Source organism: Taeniopygia guttata, chromosome 1A (assembly GCF_048771995.1).
Source record: "Taeniopygia guttata chromosome 1A, bTaeGut7.mat, whole genome shotgun sequence".
Taxonomy (NCBI): domain Eukaryota; kingdom Metazoa; phylum Chordata; class Aves; order Passeriformes; family Estrildidae; genus Taeniopygia; species Taeniopygia guttata.
In genome coordinates this window covers 66,605,149-66,617,283 of record NC_133025.1, presented here as the reverse complement: position 1 = coordinate 66,617,283, position 12,135 = coordinate 66,605,149, and the positions used below count along the sequence as shown (strand labels likewise).

Here is a 12,135-nt window from a genome sequence, read left to right as displayed (position 1 = left end):
CAGCTCACAGCCCTCTGGAAGGTCACACCCTCACATGGTGGATAAACAAAGCACCAATTGAGAGTTAAACAAGAGTTTCTGTGTTTCCTTGTCAGTCCTGTGCACCTACTGCCAAATGAAACATCGTTGTCTCTCCAGCATCTGCCCTGAACTCAGTTTGATCCTTGAAACTCAATTTGATCCTTACCCCTCCCTCCTTTCCTCTTCCCCTGACAGCACAGTTTTATCAGAAAATGGAAACCCATCTTACCTCTGGATATAAATTTCCTCTATGGTTTTCTGCAGATGTCTTCAAATGTCAGCATGGTGTGGCTGCCTGACATTTTTAATGTGCCTGCACAGGGATGCATATTTAAAATTGGTTTTAAGAGTATAAAGTTAGCCTAATGCAATGAATGGAGTTGATTTCAATTGATTGCAGTGTGCAATCTAACACACTCAATAGAAACCCATAAATAAGAGATGCAGGGTGGATCTGACAATTACCAGGGGAGCACATTGCATATCTTCAGCAGCCTGATGGAGGGGGGTGCTGCTTGGGTCAGCTGCTTTGTTTATTTATTAATGGACTCATTTTTTAGGTACCTGTCGCTAGGTCAAGCACATCCACTCCAAACCACAAATGCCAGCAGCTTCCAGCTGGACAATCCACAGTAACTCCTTTCAAAACATGATGCTGATCTCAAATTGATCAGTCAACTCTGTTTCTCAGGTGGCTGAGGGTATTTCAGCAAGAAATTTCCCACACAGGTGAAAGACAGTGGAAGTTGGTGCCATCTGAAAGGGAATGGACCAAACACTAAACTTTATTTCAGTGATGCTCAAGTAGTTTGTAAAGATTGTGGTGTATGTGCCCCATAGGAGGAGAAGGCAGATTTCCCACTTGAATTTATGTTTTTTGAGGAATTCATATTATTAAAGGTTTGTTGCTGAAAGCAGTAATATTCTGGGAAACTCTATTAATATGTGGGCATATAACTCAACTTGTTTTAAAATGGAGCTTGGTAAATTCATGGATGGAAATGTGGAATATAAATGAAACACTGTTAATTAACATCTGAACATCCCATGGAAATAAATTTTGATCATAATACTGTAAATGACTTTGAGGCCTAGATGGAAATGGGAAGCAGGATATCATCAAGAAAGATAAAGAAATATCCACAAAGGCTAAAATCTTAATAACTAGTCAGTAATAATGGTTGTATGTGCTGTGTATAAAGGCTGTTAAGCACCAGCCCTCAGAATATCGGTAAGTCCCATAAGGAATGTCTGCTTCCTAAAACTAAAGTGGCAAACTACCACTACTCACTCGTGAAAACATCAGCCAAACTTTTCATCCATCTCCTTTTACACAAGCAGCCAGCCAGTCTGTTCATGTTTTACCTGATACTGTAATTTGACAGCTCTGTAGAAAGAAAGAAGCCAAATCTGAAATTCCAAGTCAATTCAGCAGGTGGAAAGCTGAAAGTCATTACTTTTCAATAAACCCAGATATTTAACTTTCTTTTCTGAGAAGTAGGTCAGACACCAATCTGCATGGTAAACAGTTATTGTCATGTGGAAAATAGCATTTTTCTCCCTGAAAACTGTGTTGGCAATATCTGGTTTCACTGCTAATATTACTCTACTTAATGACAGTTTCCAGTTTTCTTCTGATTAACCTGGGCTTTTAATACCCTTTGTGCTGTTCACTTAATTTAGCTATCTCTAGACCTTCAGACACTAATTTTCCATGCAGCCTGGGCTACCACAGCTCTCAAATAAATACAAAACTTTTTGTCATCTTTGTGAAGACACAACCATCTTTGAGCACAGGCAAAGGTGGCAACTGCCAGGGAGAAAGAGGAGGATTTTTACAAACAATACCCATGACCTTACTGCTTTCAACTATTGCTAAGCTTAATGTGGCTAGAGAAAAGAAGGTGTATGGGGATCTGGGAGAGTTCAGGGAGAAACTTCCACCGCTGGAAGTTTCCTGGTCCTCAGGATGAACTTTATAAATACCAGCAGAAAGGGGAATCGGGTACCCACAGTGTGATAAACTGGGTCACTGAACTGATCCAGGCCAAAAATAAACTGCAAAATCTCAAAAAGATAAAGATACATGGGCTTGATGCACGCCATTGCTCCATTTTTAGTTAGGAACCAGCTTTTGGGAAAAAGGATTTCCTCAAGCCAATTTGCCCTTGAAAGAAAGTGCAGAGAGCCACAAGCAGAGTTGTTCCACCTTGCTGGGGAGACAAAGAATAGCAAAGAGACCTTGAATTCTTAATTGATTACATGTAATAAGTTTTGCTTAATGTTTTCTATCGTAGCAAAGAGGACTACATGCAGTCAAAACAGAGAGGGGGAGAAAACAACTCATACTTCTGTCCTTATTTGATTTTAGATGTAATCATTTCAAATAACTCACAGGAAAAATGTGCAGCAATGACAACACAAGGCTCTGTTTTAGATCTAAAGTATGTGATTAGCAATCTGGGTTTTAAAAGTGTTTTAGAAGCCTAATGGCCCCATGGAAGGAATAGTGGTAGTCTGATATCAGGCAGTTCTGTGTAGTGATGATGTCTGAATTAGTAGTAATTTACAAGCTGAGGCCTGTTTTATGTAAATTAAAATGCAGCGTGTTTAGCTGCAAAGTTATCACTTCTCTCTTTTATAATAATGTGGCAAATTCCCTAACTGCTCTGCCATAATATGGCCAGTTACAGATTCTGTAACCTAATGTCTCAGTGATTTAGGAAGTGTTTAAACTACACATTAAATTAAACACATAGGAGTTAAAAAGGAAGAGTTCACCCTGATGCAGCCTGGTTAAGCATCACTGAATTGATTTTGTACAAATATTTTGAAAGGAGATTTGTTTTCTTGTTTTACATTAGAGTGTTAATTTGCTTAATTTATTAAATAGTTTGTATCTGTTTCTGAAGAACGTAATTAATAATTAAGATAATTAACCAAATCAATTCTGAGGTACCTTTCCTTGTATTACATTAGGAGTAACATATACCTCTTTCCACCATTTACTATGCTTAATTAGCATATGATAAATTCACACACTATTTTGAATAAAATCTGAATTTCAGAGGGGTGAGCTGGGGAGATGGATGTAGGTAGAATATTCCTTATTCTTTCTGGTTTGGTTTCATCTGTGAAGCTACAGACTTTAGCCAGAGCATCTGGGATCATGGAAATTAGGCTAATGAAATGAATGGACTTGATTTCAAATGATTGCACTACGCATTCCAACCCACTCACAGAAAACCCATGAATAAAAATCTAATCTGAAATGACAGGTGAAGCATTTGCTGAGCTTTGAACAAGGCATGATGAAGGTGGTTAAGGGTGTTGACAGCCCTTGTAACCTAGTTAGATAAAATCCAAAACTGGGAGATTGAAATAGAAAAAAAAAAAGAAAAAGGAAACACAGCAACCCCCTGACAATTTAGTAAAGGGTTTGCTGCCACACAATTTGAAATGAATGGATTGTTGTTCTATACAGTCAGAACATATATAGGATATCTTCACCAAGGTACAGAAATAAGTAGGGAAACAAAAAAAATTACCATCAGAAGTTAATAGGTCTTAAAATTCAATTAGCAATTGAATTCAAGAGAGCAAGTGTTTTCTAAAGAGTACTGCATCTCACTTTTCAAAGTCCTGTGATTATCTTGTAGTGTTATTTCTCAAGTTGAGTTCACTCTCACATTTGCAGTACATATCTTCATGTTTATCTGGGTGTTTTTTTTAATCTATTGTGTCTTTTCGGATGAAAGATCTCAAAACTCTAGGCAATCAAAACAGTGTTCTGGCTCCCCTTGCACAGGGAGGAGATGGAGTGAGATACCAGGGGAAAAATTCTTTTTTTTTTTTAATTCATCTTAAGCAGTTCCACAGGGATCAAGCTTTTAAGAGCTAGGTAGAGGATTTTGCAACACATCATGCTCAGCTAAATCACAAATTAAATCCAAGAGCCTTGCTCAAACACGTGTAAGCCCATGTGAGGTTAGTGTAACCAAAAATAAATATAATCATAACTAGTGCCTCCTGTCCTGCTCAGCAAAATGAACACGTGCTGTTCAACTCTGGGTCTCCTCAGAACACACATGGAAATGTTCTGCTTGTCCCTGATGTCTGAAAGAAGTCCAGCTCATGAAGAATATCTGCTCCAAGCTGAGCCTTGAGGCAGGTTGTGGCAAGAGCACTCCTTTAAGCAGTGGAGCTCAGGGGCTCACGTGCTGCAGTGCAAAGAGCAGTGACTGGTGTGTGGTGGGGTATATGAGGTAAGCTTTAGAATTTGGGATTTTTTTGGACTTGGATCCATAAAAAGAGGGGTCAAGGAGTGGAAACAACCAAACAAAAAAAAAAAAAAAAAAAAAAAAAAAAGCATAACTAGTACCTCTTGTGTTTCTTTGTTCTTCAGGAAAATAAAGGAAAGTTTGGAGTGCTTTCCTGTTAAACTCAATAACTTGATCCACACGCTTGTGCAGATGTCAGTGGGGAGCTCTGCCAAGCCTCCAGCTCCAGAGACTGTCCCCCAGGAATGGATGGTGCTGGACACAGAGAGGTCGATCGCCAGGGCCACCATTCTGGGATTCAGCAGAAAGCCTGACTCTGTATGTATTATGTTCTTTGCTTGCCCTCATTTGCCTGGATCCTTAATGACACTTTCAAGAAATCATGCACTCTCCCTCTTCCTTTTTAGAAGATGTGCTTGTGCTACATTAAAAGTATCATGGGATGAATAGTGGTGCCATAAGCAGTGAGCTACCAGAGAGCAAAAGCACCAGGCAGACAGATATTTGCAGGGAGCCATTAAGGAGAACAGTTCATTCCCTATAGTGAAAAATAAATCAGGAGCTAATTAAAGCATCCAGAAGGAAAGCATGGCACAAAATTAGGAAGCCTAATAGAAATTGGAGGCTGTTATATGATGCTTTAATGGTGCACTATTAGTTTTCACATACTGCAGTGATCTTTCAGTGTTTGAGTTGTATGCTACCCAGGCAAGTTTCTCTTCCCGTGCAGCAAAGACTATGAATTACAAACTGAATTCTCTGGCACTTGGCACTACATTAAAAGAAGGTTTTTCTTTGTTGAAATCACCCTATATATTTTCTTGTGCCTTTTTTTTTTTTTTTTTTTTTTTAATTTGTCTCTTTGGTCATTTCTCTGCTCTGCTTCTCTTTTTCCCCTGTCACAGGTATACCTCATCCAGGTGGTGCAAACCTGCAATGTGGTCACCTTCGTGGAAAAATCCTTCCATCAGTTTTCCAAACTTCACAGTCATCTCCAGAAGCAATTCCCATCTCATGCCCTCCCAGAGTAAGTCAATGTTATTCTGCTGTTAAGTGGTTCTCTCTTCTGTGCTCAGATAAATCTGTAAGAATATTCACAGCAGATGTATTTTTAGAAACACAAAGTCAGAGTGACATATTCTATCAAGCCTCCTATTCAGCCCCAGAAGAAACTGAATCACAGACCGCTGTGGCAGTCTAAGTTTTCTATTTTATTGTTCCTTTTTTAATGGGAGGAGAAAAGGGGAACAGCTTGGGCCTGACAAAACTATTCCTGAAATTAAAGAGTAAGTGGTGTTGACTTAATTAAGGGTGCCTTTAATAGTTTTTACTTTCTTCATGATGTTTATCAAAACTCATAGCAAGATCTATATGTTAAAGCAATGTATGAATGTTCACAGTGGGTCAGAACAGAAATCTAGCACCACGATGAACATTTTTACAACGTGGTGCACATTCCCCCAGCTGAGAAATACACAATAATCTTAGGTACTATCCTGCCCCAAGCCCAAGACTTTGTGCCTCACATAATTCCGTTTAACATCCTTTGAAAAATCTGTCATTAGTTGCAATAATTCTGAATATTACTTTCTATCCATGTGCATGTCCGTTCCTGCTTTTCATTTTCTGAATGTTATTTCTTTACAGTTTCCTGGGGTAGTGAGTCCCATGGTTTATTTCTGTCTTATATAAACCAGCTTTGCCTTATGTAATGATTGCCCATGGCTTCAGAAATACAAGTGATTTTTTCCACATATATCATATACCTTGTACTGCATACACCAGTGAGTACAAAGTAGTCCTCTCGCAAACAGGACTGAGTCTTTCTGACTCACCTGGTTGAGCTTGAAGCCCTTCTTCAAGCTCAATCTACAAAAAAAACCCCACAAATCTGGCCTAAAATACAAGCAGCTTAGTTGAACCAAGCTGAGATTCAAGTCTTTGGATTTGACATGAAGTAAATAGCCACAAACAACATGATTTGAACTTAAAATCCATGACTTTCAGATCCAAGGGTGATATTCCCCCAAGCTCATGAGAAGCATTCTGAAAAATGGCTTAAGGTTAGTTAATTCTAGAGAATCTGTCTCCTGCCTGAGGGGATTTTATTGACTCCAATTTGATTCATTATGGCTTTCTCACATGAGCTGGTTTGCAGCAGCTGGTGAGAATTGAAATTTCACTAAACAAATACTGAAATTGCTTGAATCATGGTTTTGATTTGGAGATACTTGCAGGATAACTATTGGGTTGTAAAATAAAATATTTAAAAAGTACCTGTTTATGAATTTTTCCTGTGGTGAGCAGAGCCCTTTGAAAAGAAAATACATTTCTCTTTGGAAACACATAAACCTCAGAAACCCTGTAGTGAATTTTAAAAATAGTACTAGTCATTTTTCAGATAAATCTACCTCTGATAAAATCCTTTGCAGCATTTTCACAGCTGAAGAGCACTTCAGAACTCACAGAGGGTTAATCTGCATATACTGAGGCTGTCTTTAGGAGCTCCAGTGCTTCATTGCCATAATTCAGTCTCAGCAGTATCCTGTCACTGCAGGATCTTTCCCTAAGATTGTGTTAAAATAATTCATTTTATGATGTTTCTTGATAGGCACATTTTTTAATGTTAAAATTTTGCATTGTGTTCTAACAGAACTTCATCAATTTGAGGTTTTTCATTCATCCCAGATTTTATTCTAATAATAAAAACCTAATTATTTCTTTATAGGAAGTTATTACTGAAACTGCCATGCCATATCAGACCATTAGTCTGCCTGTGTGCTACAAAGCTCCAGCTCTGGCTGATGCCAGATGCTTCAAAGGAAGGAAAAAGCCTTGTTCCACAATGTAATCACAAAATCAGTTTAAAAGTATCTGATTAAAAAATTTAAATATTTAATATTGCTAGAATAATTGGAACTGCTAACAGAAAGGACTTGGTTTCTGCTTTGTAATGATTCTATGGAATTGTACATATTCATGTCTCATTAGGAGAAAACAATGAAATATGAGAGTGCTTCATAAAAGTGCTAAATACCGAGTGTATTGTAAGAAACATATGGCACAAGCTCAGAGTTCCCAGAATCTGAAATTTTGCTATTGACATGTGTTCATTCAGCCTATATTTACAAGTTAGAAACACAGCTGCCCTAAGCAAGTCCTTGCACTCTAGCACCATCCTTCTCTTTTGATTTCTGAGAGGGGATTAATTGTGTTTAATTATTGTTTTATAAAGTGGCAAAAATTTTTTCAACCAACAAAACACATAGGTGACATAACTTAGACACAGAACAATGTTCAGACAAGTAGGAAATGCAATATTCTGCACAGGACGCTTGCTGACAGTGCACGTTTATATTTTTTTGATCCATTTAAAGTAGATCACAAGTATCAGAATGGGAAGTTCAACCTGATACTTGGCATCTTTTTCTAACACAAGTGCACTCACAAGGGCAGGGCCACTTACAGCACAGCCAGGATCCATCAAAAGCAAGAAGGGCTTTAGAGAAAGGGTTCAGTGTCACCACAAGGTTCACATTGTCCTTCACTCCAGCAGTCACTGGGGCTCTCCATCTGCAGTTTCTCTGTCCTCTGTTTGGCCCCTATGCTCTGGATGCATCTTCTGAGGGTCTGCACTTTCCAGCCAGAGCCCTCTCTTTGTGTTACACAGGCTAATTCATTTTAAGCTGCTTCCAAACTGGTCTCCTCTCCCGCCCCTTGAAAGAAGCCTCTGTGTTCCAGATGACCTGGGCTCTATTTTTATCTGTGCTGTTCACATGTGTCATGAAACAGGGTCATGTCACTTTTCCCTCTTCATTGTGCGTCCTGCCACTGTGATTTTGTAAGGGAAGGGTCACCTCTTCCTGTCCATCTGTTCAGCCCCTAACTGAGCCCTGATCCTCCAGTGCCATGGGCAGGGACCATCAGAAGTTCATCCACACATGCAGCATGCTGATGTCATCCTGCTGGATTAATCCCAGACTAAGTCACACCAGCTCTGAGTTTTCCCTACAGGATTCTGCCTTCCTAAAGGCTGGCCAAGTGTATCACAAACTAGACAGATCTTTGTCTGAACCCTTCAGACACCTGTTGAGTTCTACTGGATTTAAAAAAAGCTCATAGCAGTGATGACTCAAGTTTTAGGTTTTATATTTTTCAGATTCTGTGCTGCTTTAGTGTGCAGTTCTGAGCTTCATATGAGGGGATGGTGAGCTCTCTGCACAGAGCAGGGAGACAAAACAATTCCTTCTCCAGCTGGGGACCAAGGACAAATGACCCAAATCTCAGGCCCAAGAGCACAAACAACGTGGGCTGGAGAGAGAAAAACAAGCAGGATGGGACTGCCTGGGCTAAAGCTGGAATGGGACAATGAACTCCAAGGTGCAAATGGAGAACTGATCCCAGTGAGAGCCCCCATGAGCGCTCGTGCATTTTGGGACCATTTTGGTCCATCTTGGGTGCAGCCCTGGCTGGGTTCTTGTGCTGCCCAAGATGGATCCATGGAGGAGATCCTTTTAATAATCCCCTGCTTTATTCTGTAACTCTGTCCAGCCTCTGTTCTAGATCAGCCTTCACAAGGCATCAGCAGAAAAGAAAAAGGTTTGTAAACAAGACACACTTGACTATTTACAGTGGTGGTGGTGGGGGGACATGAAATACAACCAGATGAAAATTTTCACTTTCTCTGTCTCATACATTAGAGGACATAAAGCATAACGTTAATTATGAATCCAGCTATTAGCAACCTGTATCACAAAACCCATTATGTGCAATTTAACACAGATAGCTTTTCTAATGCTCCTTCAGCCTGGGAGAGAAATACCCTTTGTCAGGGCAAGGTTAATATAAATTGATTATGTGTGTTGCTAAAACTCTAACCTTTTGACTGATCCAATATGCATTGTCTCTAAAATGCAAAGATGATTCAAGTAAAAAAATGGGAGGTTTTGACATTTTCAACCACCAAAGTACTTGAAAATTGACACAAGGCCATTCTGTGCATGTGTAATTTATTTACTAACCCAAAATTAAATTCATCTTAATAAAAATTCTGCAAGAATATTACTTTTGCTATTTTTTTGTTATTGCTTTTGCTGGGATTGATTTTGTTAGTGTGATGATCATTTGTTTTCATTTATTATTTTTATTATGCTAGTACCTGGAATTAGATATGGGATCAGAGGCCCACTCTGAAAACCTTATCTACACTCTAAATAGCTGAGGCAAAAATGCAAGCAATGATATATTTATCAAATGTCACATTGTTGCTGTAAGGCTTTGGTGCTCAATGTTCTGTGGTAAGGATATGTCAACTGTGGGCTGAGATCAGAGATATGTTGTGCAAAAAGGCAATGTTTTCTTGGGATCATAAAGGGCCAGTTATTTAAATCTATTTAGAGACCATAAAGTGCAAAGAAGTGTCTTTTAGGATTTGTTTGTTTATTTACTTGTAAATAAATTATTTAGAGAGGAAAAGTGCTTCAGTATGAGACAATTTACCAGCAAATTATTAGAAGAGAGTGAGTGTAATGTGACCTGTAAGCTTATCCTGTAAGCATTCCTTCCCTTACCTGCAAAACCTCTTAGGAAGTCTTGGCTTTCTTCTGTTAAGTTCAGCTGGAAATATTTTCAGTAAATACAGTGTAAGAGTTCTGCTTATGAATATTCTTCTTTTGCAGGTTTCCCCACTCATGGCATTTACCTTTTACGGATCTTGAACATAAGAGAGTGAAGGATTTGAACCTCTATCTGAAGCAGCTATTAAGTGGCTCCAGGAAACTGGCTAATGTGAGCATTTCCAGTATTTCTTTTATTTGCACATCATTTCTAGTAGCATTTCACCAAAAGATTCAGGAAATTTTCCATTGCCTGTTATGGGAAAAAAAAAACAAAACGTAAGTGACACATCTTCTAACGATGCATTTTGGGATGGAACCATTGCAGCATTCATCAAAACTTAAGACAAAGACAAGTATGACTGAGAAATAGTTTATTAGACCTGGCAGGGCATTTTTCAGAAAAAAACTCTTCTTCCTTTGCTGCCATTGAAAAGTAGTGATTCACTGAATTTTTGACAGTAAGGAGTAGGTTCTGAGGAATGTAACGTCTAAAAAAAGAAGTAAGCTTTGAAATATTGAAAAGTCTGATTTTGACAGTTGTTAAATGAAAAGTTCCATTCTTTCAGCCCAGAAATACTCTTTTCAAAATGTATTTAACAGGTAGAAGAGAGTTTTGCAAACATAAGACCTAACCCAGAACATTTCAATAACATCAGAATGATGCATTGTGTCCATTAAAATTGGTGCTTTCTCCTATTTTATTCATTATTGTTTTCTGAGGTTTGAGATTCTCCTCCTGCTTAAAAATGGAGAGCCAGAATTGTAACAAACATTGACTTTCCATTGTCTAGGCCAGCACAAAGCCTTGTGCACCTCAGGGCCAAAGCACAAACTGGGGCTGCTTGGGTTACATAGTAGGGACAGCTAAAAGAGTGTATGACAGGATGTTTGATCTCCAAAATCTCAAACGCCTTGCAGGGAAAAAAAAAAAAAAAAAAAAAAAAAAAAAAGTTTGCTGCCTAACTATATAACTTTCCCAGCTGTAACTTTGTAATGGAGATTAAAGCGGAAATTGTCCATATGCAAAACAAACAGAAGTTTTCTTATTAATATGAATGTGAATGTGGATTCTGAGCCCTGAGTTGAAATTGAGATTTCCAAAGAGGATAAAAATCTTTTTGTCTCACTGAGTTACATGTAATTTGGTAAGAACAGCTGACTTGGGTGCTTGGCTCCTTTGACTGACACTGCCAAATAATCTGCTCAAGTTTGGGTAGATTGTTGTGCAAGTAAAACACAAAAATTTCACCTCAACATGAGGAAGGGCTTTTTTACACTGGGGGTGACAGAGCCCTGGAACAGCTGCCCAGAAGGTCATGGAAGACTCCCTGGAGACATTCCAAACCCACCTGGAGGTGTTGCACTGTCACCTGTTCTGGGTGACCCTGCTGTGGCAGCAGGCTTGGACTGGACAATCTCCAGAGGTCCCTTCCAGCCCTGAGGATTCTGGGGTTCCTTTCTGACCCTCACATTCGGGCTGTGGGTTTATTTCACCTTTGGTCACAGCTGAGGAAAAGCTGATCTAAGCCCGTGACCTAGAAATGAAGAGCTCAGTATCTTCTGCTGTGCTCTGGACTGCTGCAAGGTACAGGAATTTTCAATTTGGGCCAAGCCCTGCAGTGCAGAATCGTAATTTACAGCTGAAAAATTAGGCTGCTGAAAGCCCTGGGATGGTCATAAAAACATTTCCCAGCGGTGCAGAGAAGCTCTGTTGTGCCTCCTGCTCCATGGGGTGGTGCTCAGCCAGAGCAGGCTGCCTGGCCTGCTCCTCAGAACACCCCAGGGTCCTTCCCAGCATCCTTCCTCCTCCCTTTATGGACCTGCAGCTCACAGCCCTGGAGCTGGGGACATCCTGCCAGCACTGGAACATAACCAGCATGGAGGTGTTTGGAGGTAACTCTGGGCAGATGTGCTCAGGGACAGGCACTGCTGTGGTTCTGAGCCACAAAATAAGATTGGTTTTAAGGAAAAGCTTTTTGGGAAGTCAGTGTCATTATCTGAAGTGTGTCATTGTGAAAAACTTGGCAGCATCATTTGTAAGTATATTTTTTAATTACTTAGATCCAGAACTTAAAACTTTTTCAGGAAAAGCTGTGCTGTAGCTCATTTGAGCACCTCACCCAGTGATGACATTAATTATCACAAGGTTCCCTGAGAAAAACATGCATCGCAAACAGAAAGCTGCTTAGTAACGCATTATATTAATCAAGAATAAG

At 39.4% G+C, this 12,135-nt stretch overlaps 1 protein-coding gene across 3 annotated transcripts in view; it reads left to right on the top strand.

Moving 5' to 3' along the window:
• Positions 1-12,135, top strand: part of PIK3C2G (phosphatidylinositol-4-phosphate 3-kinase catalytic subunit type 2 gamma) — a 213,307-nt gene that overhangs the window by 163,828 nt on the left and 37,344 nt on the right. For all 3 annotated transcript variants that reach the window (XM_072923803.1, XM_072923804.1, XM_072923805.1), the window contains 3 exons: positions 4,427-4,619; positions 5,207-5,328; positions 9,980-10,088. In XM_072923803.1, the coding sequence (XP_072779904.1) occupies positions 4,427-4,619; positions 5,207-5,328; positions 9,980-10,088 (424 nt within the window). The remainder of the gene's footprint in view (positions 1-4,426; positions 4,620-5,206; positions 5,329-9,979; positions 10,089-12,135) is intronic.